The following is a 23,522-nucleotide window of genomic DNA, read 5'->3' on the forward strand; positions in this document are numbered from 1 at the left end:
CGTATTTATACGTTATTGGGAGTAAATGAGTTAAATACAGTGGCTCACAGTTATAACACTGAAGTTTGAGATCAATAAATAATAAATTTTCATACAAATCTTACAGTGTACATGTACAAGTTTACTGAATGCTATTTTCTAAATTGAGTAAAAAAAAAATCGTAACAGTCGACTTGTAAATTCATATCGGGATTAATCGGTATCGAATCGAATCGTGACCTATGAATCGTGATACGGATCGAAACGTCAGGTACGAGGCAATTCACACCCCTATCTATTATGGTATAAATCCTTTATTAAATAATCATAACAATAAACAAAACAATCATACAAAGAGCATTTCTGTACAAAGACCCCTTTAAAACAACAACAACGAGAACAACAGCAGCAGCAGCAGTCCAAGCAGTGCAAGAGGAGGGAGGTCTCGTTCGCGAATGTGTTTGGTCCTCCCAAGTCAAAGGGGGCGCTGTTACGGTCACTCTCAAGTGTCATGCGACTGTCTGGAACTGGATCCAAAGGCAAGCCGGATCCCCGAGGCTCCAAGGCACTTTGAAGAGACTCAGTGGGGTCCAGAGATGAGTGGGGGGCCTCAGAGGAGAGGTCTTGTTTGTGTGCGTATGATTTGAGATGAAATGTTGAGTGGGTGTAAAACGTGGACTTCGGCGCTGGGTGTGTTTCTTCATAACGTCACCAGGCTCAAATATGTACCTCAGGGATCTCAGTACAGTAATCCCTGTTTTTTTTTTGGCAAGTATTATGTTCCGAAAACTGCAGCAAAAAGTGGAAATACTAAAATACCAGACCCTATTTTTCATAAATACATGTAAGTAAAGATACTTTGTAGGTACTTACCACGAGTGAATATGCAAAATGAAAGTAAAGATTGATATTGTACAGGTGAGTTAACCTACGACATTGGGACGCAACATCGATATATTACTACGACGTATTTGTGGCATTAATACGAATCAGTATGCTCAGTTACCACCATACTTAATGGTGTCGTTCCGATACCGTTTTTTTGGCCCCCGATACCGATTCCGATACCCAGCTTTGCAGTATCGGCTGATACCGATACCTAAGGTTTTTTTTCCCTCAACATGAAAAAGCTGTCCTGCCATTGGTTCAGAGCATTCAAGGGCCAATAGGATATCTTAGATCGGCATGCAGTGAACATGTCACATATCAGTGAACGTCGTGCACGAGCAAGACACAAGATGCTGCATCTAAAATCCTATATTAGCGTTGAAATTAATGGTATCGGCATGTTACTTGTGAGTAGTCACCGATACCGATACCACTGTTTTAATGCTGTATCGGCGCCTCTGCCGATACCAGTATCGGTATTGGAACAAAACTAATACTTACTGCTTATCCTTTTCATTATTTTATAGTTACGGCCTACACTTGTTTTTTTTTTCTTCCTTCAAACACTTCATGTAATTATGTTACTACTAGTGTTGTTCTGATACCGATGCTGGTATCGGCAGAGGTGCCGATACTGCATTAAAACAGTGGTATCGGTGAGTACTCACAAGTAACATGCCGGTACCATTAATCCCCCCCCCCAAAAAAACCTTATGTATCGGTATCGGCCGATACTGCAATGCTGGGTATCGGTATCGGGGGCCAAAAAATGGTATCGGAACAACACTAGTTACTACTGCATTCGTATTACACTATGGCGTTCTAACTTACTGTACACAATAATGACCTTGTCTGTGTCATAAGAATGGAGCAGCGGAACAGCATTTTCATCGCTTCAGACTCAATAAAAATAATTTGTGGTAGGCTGTGGGTGCCGCTAGATTTCAGGGGTACGTGTTCCAAGTACAAATCCGTGAAGACTAAACTGCAATATAGTGGGCGGGATTACTGTGGCGGCCTCGGTTTCATCTTTGCGTGTGCGTGCATGCGTGTGTCGAGAGTGACCTTTGTTCTTTGCAGATGTATATGTACAAGACACTCGTGTCAAGTGTTTTGTTGTGAGATTTATAATGTAGCATCACAGCAAAAATCAATATTTTCTCTCCCATTCTCCATCTTGAGACTTAGTCCGTTCCTGTGCGGGGTGGCAAATTTCCAACTTGCTTTGCGACAGCTGGAAATAGCAAAAAAAAAAAAAAAAAAAAAAAAATCGAATAAAGTTGAGTGAGGTTTGTGCAGCGAATGTTTCTGATCGCGGTGGGTTAGGTCCTTCAAATGATGGCTTCTCCGGTCCAAAGCAGAGCCGGGATGCGCTCTCACCTTGGCGCCTCCTCCTCAGCACGGTTGCGCAACATTTCCAGTTTAAGGCTTGACGTGTGTCCATTGGCAATGTGGTCGGAACTTCCTGGCTGCGTGTTCGCTTCTCGTCTTTGGCAGCGCTTGGGTCAGTTGTTCCGTCACTCGCGGCCGAGTTCTGCTTCTCCTTGTTTCTCTTTTCCTCCGCACTCGCCGGTTCAGCGACCCCTCGGCGGCAATCCATAGGTTGCACTCGGCAAAACTCCTTGACCTTTCTCCATTAAGTACAAAGAAAACATGACCTCCCCAAAGAACAGTCTGCAACGACTATAACTCTCCCTGTCATTAAAAAAAAAAAAAAAAAAAAAAAAAAAAAAACACACTCACACACACTACCACTGCACTAACCTTCACGCCCCACTTTCAGTGCCTCGTCCCCTACTTATCAGCCATCGCTAATTGGCCATGAGCCAGAACAGAAACATTAAACAGAAAGAGAGCGAGTGCAGAAATATAAAGTTGACGCGAGGGCTGCACAATATATCGGAAAAATATCGATATCGCGATATTGGCCCTTGCAATATCGCAAAGGCATGCAATAAGTTTTATATGGAATTTTATGCTTTTTATATGAATTTGACCAGTCAGATGCTCACTAAAATGTGCGTCGCCATTCAATAGTTGAAAATGATCAAGACATAATTACAATTAATGAACTAAGATTACATGAAGGTTGCTTATTTTGCCACATGAAAAATGTTTTTCTTTCATTCGGTCATAAAAATGAAATTTCTTCAGGTACATGTTAAATATCGCAACAATATCGATATCGCTATGATCAGCAAGTATATCGCACATCGCATGTTTTTTCAATATCGCGCAGCCCTAAGTTGACGCACAGCAATGACTAAAAAAAAAAACACGGCAAAGTCATGCCCAGTGAGGAGCAGAGTCCACAATGGAACAAAAAGTCTCGAGTTTGAGTCAAAAAAAAAAAAAAAAAAGATGCTTGCTAAGCACGTTCCTAACCTACCACCTTTCCAACACGATATATTGACTCAGTATGTGCACTTTCAAAACTAGAAGTCTTACAAATCTATGACGATCATTTAGAAACCTTTTGGTGGGGCGGGCAATAAAAGTTGATATGTGTAAGATATTTCGCATGTCCGAGGCCTTGGAATGGAGCGATCCATTGTGCAGACCTCCAGTGATTTTCACATTGTTGCTTTCACCACAAAATTATGGACTGTGCCATTTTTTTTCTCTCCCCAAAACAGGAAAAGGAGAGCTCACTTGAACTTGTTCATGTGTCCAAGGGGATCCGCCGTCTCCTTGAGAAAGTCAGCCGGCACTAAAGTGAAGCTTAGGAGCAAATGAAGAAAATAGTGAGAAGCTTTCGCAAAAAAACCGCCGCGCTCGTTTCGTCTCCCTTTCGCGTCCTCACGCTTCGGTGCAGCAGCGCTGCTGGTTCAGTTTGACCTTGTGCTTGAGGCCGTCGTACAGTTCGAAGTTGTAGTTCTCCAGCGTGGTGGAGGAGCGCGAGGACAGGCCGCTGTAGGAGCAGGTGCAGTAGAGGAGGAGGCCCGCGCACACGGCCCCCAGCAGGACGCCCAGCGAACTCATGACAATGATCGTGACCAGGATGGGGTCCAACGTGTACAGCCACGAGTTGTCCTTCTCCGAGGCCGGAGTCACCGCGGGTTCCGACGACGGCGATGCCGTGTTCCGTTCCGGAAACTGCAAACCTAAGGACGGCGCCGGTGCGTCAAGTGGGAATTTGTGCGAATCTGAAAGAACGAGACTTATTTTGCTTACCTCCGCCCAGCGGTGCCCTGCCGCTGTCGAGCCGCACGTCTCCAAACTGATTTGGTGTCTTGACTGCTAGAGAGAAGCACACATTTGTTGCCTTTACACAGATCCATATATATATATATATATATATATATATATATATATATATATATATATATATATATATATATATATATATATATATATATATATATATATATATATATATATATATATATATATATATATATATATATATATATATATATATATATATATATATATACACACACACACGCGCACGCACCGTATTTCCCGCACTATAAGGCGCACCTTCAATGAATGACATATTTAAAAACTTTTTCCATATATAAGGCGCTATAGTAGAGGCTGGGGTTACGTTATGCATCCATTAGATGGTGCTGCGCTAAAGGGAATGTCAACAAAACAGTCAGATAGGTCAGTCCAACTTTATGAATAGATTACAAAGCAGCTTTCTGACAACTCCATTCACTCCCAAAATGAATAAACAGCTGTTTTATTATTTTCTCTGAGGTAAAGTATTCGTATTAGCTAGCGATCCAAGATGGCGGGATCTTCTGCGCATGCGCGTCACCGATCATGCAGGGTCACCGATTGCGTCTTGACAGGGAGACCTGTTGCGGCTCAATATTGATCCATATATAAGGCGCACTGGATTATAAGGCGCATGGTCAGCTTTTGAAAAAAATTGAAGGCTTTTAGGTGCGCCTTATAGTCGTGAAAATACGGTGTGTATGTATATATATATATATATATATATATATATATATATATATATATATGTAAAGTTAATGTGATAGAACAGATTTTTTTGCATATTACCGAAATTAACAGTTTTTTTTTTTTTTTTACGAATGAACATTGAAAATTTTACACACTGTCTCTTTAAAGACTTTAAGGGGGTACACACATTTCAATAATCGAGCTTCATTTGAGTATTTTCGTCTCTTCTGATCAGTCAGCAAAGGCTTGATTGTCGCGTCTCTCAGATCAATTATCCTGTGGTGCTATAATAGTGATTTTTCCTCCAACATCTGTTTAGAAAATTTCGGGCTTATCATAAATCTTAAACCCATTTAACTCATTCACTGCCAGTCATTATAGAAAATTTTTACATTTCCAATACTCACGTGATATTACATTCAATAATTATATATAAACCGAATCTACCAAATAACAGAATAGACTCCCTACTTTTTGTCCCGTCCCGTTCTTTTATAATTGACAGCAGAAAAATGTAGGTTTGCCAAAATACAGCCATTTCTCCCATGGACTCTGAAACTGTGTTTATTTCCTATAAAATGGGGCAATGATGTCATCTACCGGTGGTTGGGCATCAGTAAAGTTGTTTCCAAGTTTGATATTTACAGTGGAGCATGCTCAGATTCGCCCCCATTTAGCACCGCTCTAAAAAATACAATTGACAAGTATACTTGTCAAAGGCAGTGAATGAGTTAAACATTTCTGATCGCAAATCCTTATGTGTCAACACTAAAGTCTGCTGAGCCCCATTGTGACGTGAAATGGAATTCAAATTAAGAAGCGACATTTGCCAGACAGAAAGAGACTTGATTTTTTTTTTTTTTTGACTGATTTTGCAAGGCCCACAGAATATTGTGTTCAATTGCTATAAAAACATGGAACCTATCAAAAGAAAGATTAAAGTCTCTTCTTTCATCAGGAAAAAAAAGTATGTTTCTATCTGTTTCCGTTTTGCAGCAGTTAGCATTAGAAGAGAGCTAAGTTTCATTAGTTTTCACAAATCTATTTAAATTTGTAAGTAATTTAGCTTTTTTTCCTACATGGCCCTGGTTGATCTCATTTGCTCTGCTGCCACCTGCTGGCCGTTTGTGTAATAACTACCATTTCTGCAACCGTTCTTTGCAGTTGAGAGGCTGCATCAAAGCCTTCTGTATGCTCTAGCATGAAAAAAAAAGCAAAAAAACAAAACAAAAAAACAACAACGTATAAATACGTCTTTGGAACACAAAACATAAAAAAAACCAAAACGTATTTACACCTTATTGGGAGCAAATGAGTTAATAAGGACAAGTGCTATCGAAAACGGATGGATAGTTTGGTGTGGAGGAACTTGAGAGCCCTGACCTCAACCTAATCAAACAGCTTTGGAAATTGAATGAAGTAGGACAGAGATGTTGAGCCACCATCAGTGACCTCTGACCTCACAACTGTTCTTCTTGATAAATAAACAAAAATCCCCACAAACACTCCAACATCAGTTTTCCCAGCAGAGCGGAAGCTGTTGTAGCTGCAAGGGAGGAACAACTGCCATTTTATAGTCTTCCATTTTCACTTTGTGCATGTGTAATGCCACGAGGACCCCGTGGACATTTGTCCGTGCGATGTGTAAATTAGGGATGCACGATAATGCTATTTTCAACCGATACCGATAAAGCAATCATTTATAAAGTGTCGATGTCGATAACCGATAAGTAAACCGACGACCGTTTGCAAAATTTACTTGAATACAATTGAAATCAATTTGGTCAATAATTATCGGCAGATTTCTCTATTATCCAGGTTATCTGTATGAAATCAAATTGGTCGATTGTTGCTGATCATTTTCGGCGAATTTCTTTATTATCCGGTTTATCCGTATGAAATCAAATTGGTCGATAGTTGCCGATAATTTTTGGCAAATGTATCTATTGTCCGGTTTATCTGGATGAAATCAAATTGGTCGGTAGTTGTCGATAATTTTCGGCAAATGTCTTTATTATCCGGTTTATCTGTATAACGTCAAGATTGGGCGATAGTTGCCGATAATTATCGGAGGATTTCTCTATCATCTGGTTTATCTGTTTGATGTCAAATAGGTCGATAATTGCCGATAATTATCGGTCACCGATATTATCGTGCATCCCTAGTGTAAATATATCAACAACCTTGTGCATTCATACGGCGTTTACACAAAAGCAATGACAGGCGGCTCTTGAAATTGTAGAAAAATACGACTTTATTAATTAGAGAAAGATCATTATGATACATTGCTGTCCAAAACACAGTCAAGGTGCAGCATAGTGATGTTATAAGACCATTCTGTGTGAATAAAGATGCAAACTTGTCATCTTCCTTTGAAAACAATCAAAACGATTACGCTTAAGAGCTGCGCATAAAGTGAGCGAAGACTTTGTGAATGCGTGTGCGCGCGCGCGCGCGTGTGTGTGTTGTGCACTCTCTGCGGTTGGCAGGCGTGCAGGAATGGCAAGTAACTGCTTGGCAAGGCACGCGTCTCGATCTGAAGGGCTGCGGTGGCCAATAGCGTGATTACAAATGTTTCCAGGGCAACTGAACTTGGCAGGCTACAGAATGGTGGAAGTAGAAGGGAGGGAAAAGTGCATTGCGTAGCCTTAATAAATGTTATCTGTCCATTAACTAATTACAAGTATTGGAGGCTTCAAGCGGAACAGTGTCAAGCCAGGTGTACAGTCCCTCCTCCTCCTGATTTAAAAGCACGGCATCAGCCAAAACCACTCTGGAGACAAAAGTGCGGCGACTAAAAGTGCATCCTGCTGAGTGGCATGTGAGGTGCAATTTCATTTGAAAAGACACAAAGAAACTTTGCATCATTTTGTAGCCTCACTCCCAAGTAATTATATGCAAATGCTAAAGGACAAGCCTGCGCACTCATACATAAAAATGTTCTTTGCATTCTTTTTCCAGTTTAACCGCATGTATTAGCGAATCCATAGCTCGGTAGGTTCAAACGCAGTCATTAAGAACAAAAAGTGGCTCGGGAAAAGAGCAAATTGGTTAAGTTAAGTACAGTCAAACCTCGGTTTTCGAACATAAGCCGTTCCAGAAGGCTGTTCCAAAAGCGAATTGTTCGAAATCCGAAACTATTTTTCCCATTATAATTAATGTAAATCATTTTAATCCGTTCCAAGTCTAAAAAAACCTTTTCTAATTTTTTTTTTCTATTTTACACCACAAACTGCACTATATACTGTTTACCATAAATAGAAAAGGGTAGAAATAGACACCGTTTTATTTTAATAGAAGATATCCTATCTAAAATGATGAAAAAAAATGCACTTCCAGTATTTCTTTAATCTTCAAACATATGTTCATTGTTTGCAGCTTTTGGTTTAAGTTGTTTGTGTCTGTGTGCTGGTGTGCGTGAGTGTGTGGTTTCCGAAAGAAAGACAGAAAATAGGTCAATAAGTAAATGTATAAACGTAAGTTAAGGCACTCACATTAATAAACAAAGCAAATTAAATTAGCGCGGTTAAGCTAGCGTCATTTAGAACATCACTTCCGGTACGCGCTCTTATTGTGAAACTAAATGGTGACACTTCCGGTTTCGGGCTTCGCAGCGGAACATCAACTTACGAGTGCTACGTGGTAACGTGCGGATGAGGAAACACCTCCCAAACATTCGTAACAAACATTTTAGAAGGAACAAGCTATAGCTGATTCTGGCAAGAAGGTTACAGACCAGAAATAAGGACAACAGGACCCACCAGTCATTGACGCACACGCTAGCTAGCGCCAGACTTCCTGCTGCTATCGCTGATTCTGTTCAAGCGGCCACACGCACGAACGCGAGGGTAAGTTGTGTCACGTGAACTCGCTTTCCAAGGAACAGACTACAAATTATGCAAATTAGGATTCGTCTCAGTTATGTAGTTAAAGTTGAACATATCAGACTTAAGGAATAGACAGCTTTGTAGCCTTTTCTACACTCGGCGAGTGAGTCGCGTTCAGGTACGCTCGGCTTTTTTTCAGTTCGAAAGCCCATTTTTTGGACGAGTTCTCAGACATAAAATTCTCGAATTTTCTGGTCGAAAACCCATTTTTTTTTTAAAACTGAGGTTTGACTGTATTATTAAGTTGTTTTTTTCTGCAAGAGAATCAAAGATGAGATTGTGGATGGAAAAAAACAACAACACAAAACAGTAACTTAAGTGTGATGTCATCCCTATGGTGCTCAACATAGCCACTGCCTGGCATATTTTCATGATATTAACATGCGTGGAACTGCCAATGCGGAGTAAATCTTTTTGAATGGCAAACTCGTTCGGCCAGATTTGAAAATATGTCCAAACGTGCTTGTAAGCTAAATGCTAAAAACATAGCATCTTGTCCCATAATGCCACGGAGTAAACATGGTTTATGCGTAACTTCTGTGGTTTTATTATGGCAGCAGTGCATGTTTTCCATTCTACATTTTTCCCATAATGCCACTGGGTATTGACCAGTGCACTGGTTCCCAACTTCAAGTACCCTATCTAGCCTGTTTTCCATGTCTCCCTCAACCAATACAGCTGAGGATCGTTATCAGGCTTCATGCAGATTAGCTGATCGTTTGACACACCTGTGTTGGCTATGGACCTGCAGCTGAGAATGACTGGATGACTTGACTTGGACTAGCTATCCTGTGGCATTATGGGAAAAAAAGCTATGTTTTTATTATTTAGCGACGTCTGAATATATTTGCAATTGCATTCGAACGAGTTGGCAGTCAAAAATTTTACTCCACACTTCCATATTAACTCATTTACTCCCAATAACGTATAAATACGTTTTTTTTAATGTTCTAAGTGTCCCAAAGACGTATTTATATGTTTTTTTTTATGCTAGAGCATACAGAAGGCTTTGATGCAGCCTCTCAACTGCAAAGAAAGGTTGCAGAAATGGTAGTTATTACACAAACGGCCAGCAGGTGGCAGCAGAGCAAAGGAGATCAACCAGGGCCATTGAGAAAAAAAGCTCAATTACTTTGAATTTTAAATAGATTTGTGAAAACTGATGAAACTTAGCCCTTTTCTAATGCTAATTGCTGCAAAACGGGAACAGATAGAAACGTACTTTTTTTTCCTGATGAAAGAAAAGACTTTAATCTTTCTTTTGATAGGTTCCATGCTTTTATAGCAATAGAACACAATATTCTGTGGACCTTGCAAAATCAGTCAAAGTCCAGTAAAACAGCCGGGAGCGAACGGGATTGCGAAATGTGAAAATAGCTGGGAGTGAATGAGTTAATAATATGCTGTAATGAAATACTGTAATTACCATTGGGAGACACCATATCTCAGCATTCATATATAATATATAAAATATTCTGGGACTCATAACTTCTACTTTCCTGTTGAACACTGCCAAAAATAAAAAATAAAATATATCATCAATGCTTCATGTTGCTCTTCGTTTTCATGGTGCCTTGGCTCAATCTTGAAATAAACCGCAATACACAGCAGCTGATTTGATGGCACTCTTGGATTGGTAGGCGCAAATATCAAGAGAGGGATGATGGCAGACAGCTGTGTCTATTTACAAGCCAGCGCACATTCCCACCGAAAACACCCACAACTTAAATTGGCTCCGCGCGGCTTTCATCCGGGCGGCTCGAAAAGATGTGCAGAGAACAACGCAGGTGGGCGGCGCGATGCGTTAAAATGGGAGAGGCCAGACGTGCTTTATTACGAAAGACAAGAGCATAAAAACTGAGCACTGATGACTGCATCCATCACCGATTGACACCTCACCAGCCAGCATTTCTTAATTGTGCACATGCTTTGTTTTGGAAATGATAATGGATCCCCCCCTCCATCCCGCCGCCGCCACCACGACAACAGGCCAAAGTCCAAGCAAGGGCAGAGTTCATTTCTCGTGTCTCGGATGTTTGCTTTTAGCTGGTGGTTTGGCAGCTCCGGCTGGCTAAACGCAGCCCACAAGTCTGTGTAGAGGTCCGTGCTGGGGGAGTTCCAAGAGGATGGTCGGGGCCTGAGGGGCCAGACAGCACGCAACAAGCTGTTCGGATAAATAAGTCATCCAGTCCTCCACTGCGGCCCTGAGATTAGGATCAGTGGGTCACAGTGTGACGTGTGTCGATACCGACGAGGGAAAAAAAAAAAAAAAAGCAACCAAAGCGACATCCAGCAGTGAGTCCACCCATTTTGTTTTTGTAGACTTGCATCCTCACCCGTGCTGCTGTCAACCGATGTGCTTGAGCGATTTGCGACACCGACGTCAAAACGCTCGAGCCGATCGGCTCGTTTCAGCAGAGGGTGCGGTGTCGGTCCCGGCTGTCCAACCTCACCGTCAGCACTGGCTCCACCCCTGGGGCGGCCATACTGGAGGACCAGTTTGAGTACTGGAAGCACTGCGAGGAGCTGTGATAGGCCACCGACTGTTGGCTCTTCTGGGTGGCAAGGTGTCGTCTGCAGCAACAAAGAGCTCGCACCAAGATGGCCACAGCCAGGACGAGGAGGGTGGCGCCAACGGCCATAATGTAATACCAGTGGATGGGGAAGGGAGGCACGGGAATACCTCCCCCTGGTGGAGAGATACAGAATAATTGGCCGACAGGAAAAGAGAGGAGTGGCGCTACAGTTACTGAAATTCTCAACTTTCTATCCCAAAAAAAGGAGGCGTGCACCTGAGCATGCACAAGCATGCCGAGTGAAGAAGAAATAAAAAAAAAAAAAAATGGCCAAAGAAATATTCAAATGCATCCATGGGCCATAAATGCATCTTTGGGTTGGAGGACACATTTTCACACCAAGAACATTCATTTTAAATCAGCCCAATTGTTCCAACTAACCAATGGAAATGCTGCTGCATTTCTCGGCAACTCGCAATGACATGACTTGGTGTGAAAGCAAATAATTAGTTGCAACGCTGAATTAGGGAGCTTTTTCTTCTCGTTAGGCCCTTCAACTACATCACCATGCAAGACTCACAAGAACACCACATGGGAATCGAGTGCTGCCAGAGGTCATTTTGAGCCGATGCGGGATTTGTTATTTAACTGGCTTGACTTGGCAGATGCGTTTCAAGCATATACCGTAGCTCGTGTTATTTTTGCTTTCTCACGTTGCCTTTCTTCTCATGCATCAGCCTCCAGGCCAGTCCTCTCCTCCACGAGCCAAAAAGCGTTTCACAATCTTGCCCCTGGATTGAACCCCTTTCTTCATTTATTGGGAAGAACTAACCTAAGCGCTTTCCAAGAAGTGTCTACTCCAAGATTTCACAGACATCTACAATCCAGGGACTAAAGAAATTAATTTCACAAGCATGATCCAAATATGATTCTGAGAACTTCAAACGCCGGCAGAGCAACAGTGAACTTGGAGGAGAGAAGCGTAGCTGTTTTTATTTTTTTGTTTTTTTTACTGCATGCCGCCGATGCTGCTGCTGCTGCTTCAGACTGTGCACATTCATTAGGTGAGTTGCGGAGCGGAGGGACGCTCAGGCTTGCTGTGTGTATACGTGTGAACATATTATTGTGTGAGATGTCGGAGATGCTGTGGAAAAAGAAAAAGAAAAAAAAAAAAAGGCGTAGGAGAACTCGGGTGGGCATACGTGATATTTGCAGTGACAGCAACCACCAGGCTCTTATCTTATTGGAGGACATTATGAGATGCCAGAGCACAAACATCAATCTCATAGCGTCCCGCAGGATGCTCTAAATATTTTTCATGAGGCAGACGGTTATTTAAAAGCCGTCAGGCGGGGTCTGTGAGCCACAAACCGAGATCACGAAAAAGATTTTCTCATATCTGACTGCCTGAGGCGTCCTTGATTTCACGTGCCTTTCACGCAACATTTGTACTTTCTTTGGGACACAATAAATTAGAGGTGGGTCAAAGTCGATGGCCACTTTTTGGCGAGTGTACAATGACACGAAGCCTCGAAAAAATACACAGACTGAATCAGGTTTACGTCTCTCGATTAGGGTGACGACAGACGGTCCCTTTTCATTCTGTGTATTTTTGCAAGGCTTCGCATCATAAAGCATTCGCCGAAAATGCGGCCAATGGTGGCAATCGTGACTGACGGGAATTGACGATTGACGGAAGTGCCCACCTGTGATGAATTACCAAAAACTTTTTTTCTGCTAACTCACATAATCTGGCAATCATTAGTTGGGTGTTTAGTATTTGTTTGGTGATAACTACATGCCGCTTGCATTCATTCTGAAACTCTTGCAGTCAGGGATGTAGCGATAAACACGATATCGTGATATTAAAACTGCCACAATATCGTCGTCGTCATGTTCGCGATATTTGTGCAGTTCCAGCACCCTCTGGTGGCAATTTTTTTAGTGCAGTTTAATTTTCACAAGGCATATTTTGGCCTTTCTATGTTTAAAATTACACTAATTTTCAGATGAAGGGGAACGTAATATGCCTGTGAAGTCAATGTGTGGGGGAACTCAATGTTTGTGTGCAATAACATCATAACATAATAATAACATAATAATAATAATAATAATAATAATAATAATAATAAAATAACATTAATGTTATGCACAAAAGCTCAATATTGTGCTTTTTTTAGTATGAGCTTTTTATTTTTTACATTATGACCTGTAATAACATAATAATAACAATAATAATAATAATAATAAGAATACTAATAATAATACTAATAATACTAATAATAATAATAATAATAATAATAATAATAAAATAACATTGATGTTATGCACAAAAGCGTTTTTAGTATGAGGTTTTTTTGTTTTTTGTTTTTTAACATTATGACCTTTCACCAACCTCCCCACAATATCGTAATAACTATCGTATCGTGAGCTTCATATCGTGATAATATCGTATCGTGACGTTCGGATATCGTTACATCCCTACTTGCAGTGTAGTAGGATGGGATAGTTTGTGCAGCTTATATCGTCATTGAGGCATGTTGGTGCCGCCAAGCGAAAACCCACAGCCTGGTGCATACTAACAAGCAGAAGCAGCAAGGCCAGAGAGGAAGTGACATCATACACTCACCGGTCATATCTGGAGAGAAGGCATTGATGGGTTCTGTGAGGACAGCCCGCAAACATGGGTGACGAGGAGGGAGCGAGAGAAGGAGAAAGAGAGAGCGAACTGTTAGCTAACTTTACACATGACATGAAAAGCACGGCAAATGTCAAATAAATGTCACAAGACTACCAAAGCCCTCCTGAGGAAATTTAAGTTAATTCCGGAGACAGCTCACAAATTATGGCCTTTACTGGGCTCCATTGTGAGAATGCAATTTGTGTAAGCTGGGAACAGAATGCGTCTCAAGATGTTTATCAGTCCAGTTCAACGGTTTGGGAAGCCACAGAGCACAGCCTTCACTTTGATTGCAGGGAATGCAAACACAAAGATGTGGAGTTTGTGTGTGTGTGCACGAGATGGGGAAAGGGGGAAAAACGCCTTAGAAACTGGCGCCTTGTGGCAGAACCGCCAACGTACTGTGAAAAATTCTACCGTGTTGGATGATAAGCAGCATCCCAGCACGATGTGGGAGTGGCGAAGGAGCCAAGCTTGGCTGTCATTTTTTGCTTTCTTGACTGCTGAGCTGTTTAGACTCTCAATATACGCCCTCCATGACTGATGCAAATGCAGAGAGGCAAAAAGCACACACAAGAGGCCTTCTCCTCAACTGGCGGGTCTGGCTCAAAAGCACCACCACGGACGTCAGGCAGAAACCGGTGGCAGGTTTCTAAACTGCGCACCTCCAGCTTGGTCTCTGATCTGCTTAAGACCCTCTTCCAAAGCACCGACTCAGGCCAGATTAAGGAGGCTGCCTTGGCTTTCGGCTCGCGCCAGCCGCTGCGCCATTTACTTTGGAAACAGCCTGTCGAGTAATTCCCTTTGACAGCTCGGGAAAAGCTCTGTTTACAAATACGACCGGCTTGTGCGCATAAGAGATAGACGGAGGAGAGAAAGAGAAGAATAGAAATCTAATGAAACATAGATTAGCATCGCGGGGGCCCACAGGGCGTTTATGGCCTACTTTTCCTATTCTTCTTTTTTTCCAGAGGAGTTTATACACTGCCTCGCCTTCGCTCGCTTCGCCTCTTTCATCTATGTACTAGGTGGGTGTTTTGGAATAAAACGTCTCTCTAAAGCTGCATGTGGAGGAATGTCGGGGGTGTTTATCACGTCGCATGCATTACTGATGCCTTAAAAGGGACAGTAACATGAAAAATCAACTTTTTGGAGCTTTTAGCTGTGTTAAAATGCAAATTCCTCACCAAACATGACCAAAGTAGTGTTTTGCTCCGTTCGTCCGTCCCTCTTTGAGAAATTCTAGGTCATTCTGCTCTCCAAGTACCAGCCCCTCCCAACCTGAGAAAACGAGCGGGTGTTCACTTTGTGACGTCATTAGGTGCGGCCACACCCCCAAACCGCTTCTGCGGGCTAATTGCACACCCACTTTCTCGGAGACTTCCATGGGATAGTGACAAAGGTAGCCTTTATCAGTAAACATTCTGTCCAAATGAATTCAAATCCTTAACATTTGCAATGCCTGCGATTGGCTGGCAACCAGTCCAGGGTGTCCCCCGCCTACTGCCCAGAGCCAGCTGATATAGGTTCCAGCGCCCCCCGCGAGGAGCAGTCAAGAAAATGGATGGATGGATGGAACATTTGCAATGCCAAAGTGCTGTCATAAGATCCCAGAAAGGTTCTGGCTGGCACTTGTGTAAACTACATGTAAAAGTTTTTCACTATGAACCTAACTGAACAAATAGTATAGTGGTTAGTGTGCTCTCTCTAAGCAGCAAGTCCCCGGTTCGAGACCAGCTCAGTTTTTTTCCCCTCTCTTCCGCCACGATTTCCTGCGGCAAGGAGCCGTTTTGTTTCAAATAGTTATTGAAGAATTGATAGCTTGCATTCAGAGAAGTGCTCCAACAGCAGACTGCAGTCGGCTTGCTGGGGGTGCGGCAATCAAACGGGGGGAGGCGGGGTTTTACTGAGCCGGGCGTTTTACTTCCGCGTTAGAAAACTAACCAGCAAAACACCTAATATTTCTTAAAAAAATTACATCGCCATGGTGTCAAAGGTAAGACTTAATTATTATATGCCTAAGGTTAACTGCTGAAATTAAGAGGTGTAAGTGGAGAGGACGGTGACGGTGACAGAGGGTGGGTGGGTCAAATAAGGAAGAAAATGTACAGCTGGTCCCACTCTTGTGTGTGGGCTTGTGCCACTTACGTGTACACTCCTCCAGCGGCGTGCTGGAGCTCATGTGGATATTGTCAATCCAGACGTGTCCTCTCGTGCCGTGCGCAAAGAAGCCCTCCATCACAACCTAAGCAGCAGGAAGAAGAAAGAGGCGAGGAAGGAACGGAGGAAGCGTGGAAGGAGAGAAGGAAGGCGGAAGGCAACACAAGGGACAAGAAGGAGGAAGAGACGGGATGAAAACTTAATAAGAGTGCTTGCGATTTCAAAGCAACAACTCGTACTTGAAAACATCTTCCCCCTCGCTTGCAAGCAACTTACTCTTTTATGAGAACATCAGTGTGATGGCTGTAAAAAATGCATCTCTAAACAATCATGCAACCCAAGCGTGGCTTCTTTTCGGCTGATTGTTATTTATCTTGCATGTGAAGCTTCCAGAGAGAATTCATCACTACCTGGTAGTCTTTCGGTGAGCGAGGCAGGATGGTGCGGCCCTCCTTCCACACTGGGCCCTGGTCACCTTTTAGGGTCCATAGCAGGGTCTCCTCATTGTGGGTGTCTCGCAGCAGGACCCTGAGGTGCCCCTCGGCCTCCCCCCACATTTGGTAGGAAAAGAGGAGGCAGACAGGCCCGGTGTCGGCCGGCACCACTGGGCTGAGGAGGCGGGCTAGCTGCTCCTCTGTCTTTGGACTGGCTTCGATATACAGATGACTGTTGAGCTCTGAAGAAGAAGCAGCACCACCAGAGATCGTTTGTTATTTCCATCTTAAATGTGTTTGTGCGAAATACGTGAGCAGCGAATATAATATTTCAGAGAATTTGCTGAAAAATTACTGTGAAACATAACACAACTGGATAAGCTAAATCTGTGTTCCCAGTAGTGAGCTAAATAAAATGGTTTTTATTTTTATTATTTTAGCCCTGGAGGCCCTAAAAGTATTTTCCACAATAAGTGCATGATGCTGTATTTAAAGGAAAAATTGTGCCCCAAGTAGTGTAAACATATTTTGATTTAATATTGTGTTTGTGGAATATGAATTAAGCAGCAAAATCCATCCGTTTTTAACCATCTGAAGGAGGTGGCCATTTTGCCACTTGCCCTTGACTGAAAATGACATTACAGCAAGGGGTGTCCAAACTTTTTCATTTGAGGGCCACATCCAGAAAATCAGAAGGACGCAAGGGCCACATAATTTTAGAAAAATGCTACAGTATATAAGCCAATTTATTTGCAATATGGCCGTAGGGTTATTATATTTTTGGAATTTTTCATTTTATTTTTTATTTGTTTTGCTTTTTTAAATTTAGATTTAAATTAAATGTTTTTAAAATTTATTTTAATTAGTTTTTAGGGTGGTTCTGTTAGTTTCAGTTCTTTAATAAATGCTTAGTTTTAGTTTAGTTAGTTTCAGTATTATTATTATTATTATTTTTTGTTTTTTAAATAAATGTGTATTACTTGTGCGCAGTATTTAAAAAACACCATGGGCACAACGTCATTATTCCGGTTTATATCAAAATTAATCTACTAAAAATCACATTTAAAATCATCCCCAAAGGCTCATGCATTAAATTAATTACCAAAGACTAAAACGAAGGCCATTTTTTTCCATAGTTTTATTTTAGTTAGTTTTGTAAACATATAATGTAGTTTCAGTTAGTTTCCTTTTTTTTTTCTTTAAAAAAAAAAAAAAAAAAAAAAAAAGCATCTTTGTTTTTATTTTATTTCGTTAACGGAATTGTTTTGAATGTTAGTTTTTTCGTTAGTTTCAGTGAACTAAAATAACCTTTAATAGCACCTGTGTGTTTCGACACCCTCCCGTGATTGTTACCCGAGCCCTGCGCAACTGTGATGTCATTTTCAGTCGACAGCAAGCAGCAAAATGGCCACCCCTTGACATGGATAAAAACGGCAGGACTTCATTCATATTCCACAAATGTAATATTAATTTGAACACTGTGTTAAGTAGGGGTGGGACAAAAAACCGATTCGACCGAACCATCGGTCGGCATGGGGAGCTAAACGGCCGTATCGGTAGCAGATATGTCAACCGATACAAAATCCGCCGGGAATCCTTAGATACATTGCTTGTCAAGCTGTGGACCGGATATCACGTGGCTGTGAATCGGTTGCGAGTGAGGCTTTATGGTTTTCATAACAATAGCAAGAGTTCTGCACCGTGCTCTACTTGTTTTGTTTACATTTCAGTAGCAGCACTATTCGAACTACTTCCGTGTTTACAGAGAGCGAGCAAAGTAGCGCTCAGAGACGCTTCATTCCCCGGATGTTGTAAACATAATGCAAAGACGTTACGCACCTTTTTTTTGGGGGGGGCGCCTACCGTCAACGCCGTGCTCGCGACACGGCACGCGCGCAGTCGCGCACAACGAGTGACAACATGCACTGGAGACAGTTAGCAAAAGCCGGTGCCGTACATCTCGGTATTTCCCATTGCTATCGAGTCCTCTCGGTGCACTTGTATGTCCCGGGCCGGCGTTGGTACTGCGCGTGAGCCAAAACTCCCGTGACAATCCAATGCATGGATTCAAACGACACAGGTATGTCCCACAGCCAACACACCAGCGAAGCTAAAAGCACACTGCAAGTATCTCATTTCTCAGTTTGTGGCTCCCTGTCAATGTACACAACTAGCATGAGCAGCAGGGAACTGAGACGTGCCCGCAATTACGTCATCAAACTCAAAATGAACGACAGCCCAAAAAACAAAACAAACAGTCGTGATTCCGTGGTCATCATCGTGTCTCAGATTAAAAAAAACAAAAAAGATGTCATACATTAACCAAAAATGAATGTGATGGCAAAGAAAAACAAAAATTGTTAAAAACAAAAATTGTTGATAAAAAGGTTAGGGCACTTTTGGAAATATTTTTGGATATATTAAGTTGTTAAAATGTGTTTGATAGATTTATTGTTCCATAAGGTGGCTTCATATTTCTTTTGGCTGGACGGTAGGTTTATTTCATGTCTTAAATTTATGTTTCTGAAATACTTCACAATGTGGACATATTCTGTTTAATTGTGTTGGTGTCTTTTTAAAGGTTAAATATTTATATTTCAAATTGAATTATCAGCCTTTTGTTTTCCTGATCCTTATTTTGAATAAAAACAAAACAAAAAACAATTATAACTGTCAATAACAACTAATAAATATTTAAACTGATACATTTTTCAATCATATCGCCCAGCCCTTTGTTGCTGTCTTTAAATAATTGATTCAAAATATAAAATTATAGAAGACATTGTTGTTGTTCTTTTTTAACACATTTGTAGATACTGTAAAAATTTGTGGTGTTTTAAGATGAATGTTTTCAAGCAACAAATGTCACTATAAGTTTTGAATATTGAAATTAATCGTATCGAATCGAAAATTGTATCGTTCCCAAACTTAATCGAACCGTATCAAACCGTTCTGTTCTGAAAGATAATCGTTTTTCAATCGAATCGCAACTTGTGTATCGAGATACATATCGAATCGGCCTCATGTCAGAGATTCCCACCCCTAGTGTTAAGACTAGTGGGGTTGCATAGACAGAACACTGTCAAGAAAATTTTGGGGTTGACTTCTCTTTTGAGGTAAATGGCATGAATGGAGAACAAAGATGCTACGAGTGCGTTCATGGCTGCAGAGACACATTTGTCATCTGTCATCATTTGTCATTTGTCAAAAATTTGTTACTCCCCTTCAAACAAAACACAAATATAAACATGCAGACTAGGCCCCGTGAAACCTGCATTCTGATGACGAATTTGATAATTGATTACTTATCAATTAATCAATGCATTTTGACACATTTGGGTTTAACAGGCAGGGGAAATTAAGACTTAATTAAGTACTTAATATTGGGGCGTATGCATGCTTACATTTGTGCATAATTTCACAGATTTGACTTTTAAGTCCTCACAAACAGTTGCCAAGCAATCAGTTAACTTCTTTTGAGAAGTGAACTTGTGGTTCTTGATTTCTTCTTTCCAAATGCACACCATCTGTTCGGCGTACACTTGCTGGTGAGTCAACGAGAGGAACTTCACAATGCGTCTCTCGACGGATTGGTCATGAAAATAAGCATAAAAACTTTAACAAGACATAAATATGGTGTGTAAAGTTTACTGCAGCTCTTAATCTCGGTATATATTGACAAAAGCATGCCATGATAGCCATGCCATTAAAACACCAGGGAAGTGTTTCAAATTGGACAGTTTGAAATTGTCCATTCAGTTGCACGCTTACTGTGTGCATGAAAGGGAAAGAAACTCCTTAGGGGCATATTCACTAAGAATGCGCTACGTCCGGTAATAGCGTGAAATATTGCACCACAACTGCACCCGCAGTCTGCGCCCAGTTACCCACCTATTCACGAAGGATATTGCTCTAATCATATACCGGCGCAAACACGCCCACAAAACTGACAGCTTGGAGCAAATTTGCACCTGATTTACCACACATGGCAATGGATTTGCGCCAAGAACATGGTTGTTATAGTAACAGTTGCGAGAAAGATGATATTATCAGAACGCGAGGTTGGACCGAGAGTAAGTGTTTATAGCGCCATTAAGCTGTACAGAGCAGAGAAGACGACGACGACGTCATTCATTCATAAAGTCCAAATTATTGATGCGATCATTTTTTTTTTTAAATGTATTTTCAGATGTTGGCGTGGGCGTACAGTATGCATCTGGCACATAAGAATGAGCGTAAAATGCCTCCCTGCTATTGCTGATCAGCCCGGGTTACGTTATGTGTCCTAAACCAACATAGAAAAATGTCCCCTCCACCCCCCCTCTCTCTCTCTCTCTCTCTGCGTGATCAGCCGCTCGAGGTTGCGTCAGGTTAATATGTGCTTTGCAAAAACGTCATGCTAACACGGTGTGGCTATTTGCGCTGGCGTTAGTGAATTGGACGCTGCATATCAATGAGTCTCATTTGCATTGGGGCGGACATATTTTGCGTCAAATGTATGCAAATTACCTAATTTACATACGCGCAAATAACACCGCTGCACATTGGTGCATTCTGGTTGGCAGTGCACATAGTGACGAATTTCCCCATTTGCGCGTTTTGAATTAGGCACTTGATAATTGCTCCATTTTTACCGGTTAGTGTGTTGCAAAGGCGACGCAAACCTTTAGTGAATAGGCCTCTCAATGTTTTTGCCGCCCCCCCCCCCATCTCTCCATCCCACTATGTTGTGTTTGCTGGCCAAGACAGCTCATAATTGAGGCTGCTTCGCAACGCAAAGCACAAATGAGCATTGGGAATCCATTTCACAGTAGCAGGAAGCAAACTAAACCTACATGTTTCAAGCATATTTTGGGGAAATCCCATTTTGTTGCACACGATGTAATGACAATAACGGCTTTCTTCTATTCTATTCTATTCTATTCTATTCTATTCTGTTCTATTCTAGGATCATTGAGCTAAAATGGTTCATCATTGTGTCTTATTCAGAGCAAGTTCGTATGAGGATAAGTTAGCTTGTGGGTAACGAGAGCGAAAACACATCAGCAGTGATTCGACAGCGGTGAAATAATGATCCTGTACTATCCTGGCTGGGATTTCGGACCTTTGACACCAGCCAGGAATTCAAAGGCTATGCGGTGCCTGTGGACGGCTGGAAATGATTCCTTGTGCACGAAAGCCCCAACTTGGACTAATCCAAGGAGAAGCCTTGAATGCTGCGTTGAAAGACGTCACTTTGAAGCCCCTTTGTCAGAGACAGCGCGGCGCTCCGTATAGGTCACACCGGAGCAAAATGTCCTCCCTTTTGCTTTGAGATCGGACGAACATGATCCAGGTACCATCTGGTGTTTGACAAAATAGGTTTAATTCCCACCAGATGCGAAAAATGAAATATTTCACTAAAGACAGTGAATTTGGATATAAGGTTTGGCTGAGTATCTCTTGCACTTCATAAAAAAAAGCTATGCATTACATCTAAAAAAATAAAATACAAAATATAAGCTCAAAGACAGCTACTCTGGCGTATTATATGCCAAGAGTTGCACTTTAGATCCACTGATATACAGAAAAAAACAGGGGATACTTTCTTAACAGATGTCCGAAGATAGGCAGAAAAGTCTGCCTTTCGATAATAGACTGCTTCTCTTTGGAATCTCCTCTTCCGAATTATATATTTTTTTCCCTCCAATTGCTGCTGCCTCACATATTATTAGTGTGTATGTGTTTCTGACACAAAGCAGCATGTCTGGGACACACGTCTAAAATTAGCTGTTTTCAATTGAAGGAATTATCTTGAAAAAGGAACTCAGCCAACTTGAATGAGGAAGAAAAAGACTCCATTAAATTGCAAAAAAAAAAAAAAACATATCTCGTCTAGACTCGGTGATATACTCAACTTTAATACATTTCAGCTTGTGCAATTTTCTGTGACCAAATGGAATTTTGCCTCAAGTTGCACACATAAACACTCTGTAGTAAATAGAAAACCTTGGGAGTGCTAACAGTCTCCCATTTTAATTGTGAGCTGCTAAGCCGCATCATGTTTTGCTGTTGTATCCCTCAGCTTGATTTGTCCATCAAAAGCTCACTACATGGAGAAAAACATCATCTTGTGACAGCTGAGCAGGCAGAGGTGCTGACTGCCGAGGGTACTCACCATGACTGTGCAAGGACCAGAGGAAGGGGGCGCCGGGGTCGTGCGTCCACCCGCACAGACCGTTCTCAAAGTCGCACACGCCGTCTGCTGGCGAGGGGGTGGCGACTGTGGAGTCGAGAGGGGAACAACCGTGAGAGCCGGCGAGCAGCGTGCCCCCTTTTCTCCGTGATTGCGGTTTGGTGCTACCTGTGGTGGATGCGGCGCCGGTGGTGGTCTGCACAGGGAGTGTGGGCGTGGCCGTGTCTGCTGGCGTGGTGATTTCTGCAGCAACAATAGAGTCATCAGATGTTATATTTCACAAATCATATGAAGTGAACCGATTGGGAAAAAATGGAACGTGTGGCAGAACCGCAACCAAACCCTCACTGGGATAGACTCCAGCTTTTAGAAGAGTGGTGTCCAAACTACGGCCCGGGGGCCATTTGCGGCCCGCTGTCCATTTTTCGGTGGCCCGCGACATATGCTAAAAATAGCATTTGACTCAGTTCAAATAAATTAAACAGAACAAAAATGTTTGGAGTAAGAAGGGAGGGTGTCGAAAAACAGGTGCAATTAAAGGTTATTTTAGTTAAATTCAAAAAACACAATATTGTTACCGAAACAAAATAAAAACGAAAATGCTTTTTAAAAAACGAAAACTAACCGAAACTACATTTTATGTTTACAAAACAAACTATAATTATAGCAAACGTCCTTCGTTTTAGTCTTTGGTAATTAATTTAATGCATGAGCCTTTGGGGATGATTTCAAATGTGATTTTTAAGCAGATTTATTTTGATATAAACCGGAATAATGACGTTTGAAAGTATGTCACACAGAAGTGACGTCATCTAGCAGCAGCCAATAGAAAAGCACCAAAAGATGACGTTGCTCCCATGCTGTTTTCTAAATACTGTGCACAAGTAA

The 23,522-nt window shown here is 41.7% G+C and overlaps 1 protein-coding gene across 3 annotated transcripts in view; it reads right to left on the minus strand.

Annotated features, from left to right (window-relative positions):
- Window positions 1-2,884: 2,884 nt before the first annotated feature.
- Window positions 2,885-23,522, minus strand: part of nrp2a (neuropilin 2a) — a 93,124-nt gene continuing 72,486 nt past the window's right edge. The window contains exons 12-18 of one of the 3 annotated variants that reach the window (XM_077512350.1): window positions 22,803-22,877; window positions 22,617-22,721; window positions 16,436-16,701; window positions 16,014-16,110; window positions 13,815-13,847; window positions 4,042-4,104; window positions 2,885-3,971 (exon numbers count right to left, since the gene is read on the minus strand). In XM_077512350.1, the coding sequence (XP_077368476.1) occupies window positions 3,667-3,971; window positions 4,042-4,104; window positions 13,815-13,847; window positions 16,014-16,110; window positions 16,436-16,701; window positions 22,617-22,721; window positions 22,803-22,877 (944 nt within the window). In that variant the 3' untranslated portion in view covers window positions 2,885-3,666. Of the gene's footprint in view, window positions 3,972-4,041; window positions 4,108-7,012; window positions 11,359-13,814; window positions 13,848-16,013; window positions 16,111-16,435; window positions 16,702-22,616; window positions 22,722-22,802; window positions 22,878-23,522 lie in introns of those variants that run through there. The other 2 variants (XM_077512349.1, XM_077512351.1) reach the window with 2 other exon arrangements.

Source organism: Festucalex cinctus, chromosome 2, assembly GCF_051991245.1.
Source record: "Festucalex cinctus isolate MCC-2025b chromosome 2, RoL_Fcin_1.0, whole genome shotgun sequence".
Lineage (NCBI taxonomy): Eukaryota > Metazoa > Chordata > Actinopteri > Syngnathiformes > Syngnathidae > Festucalex > Festucalex cinctus.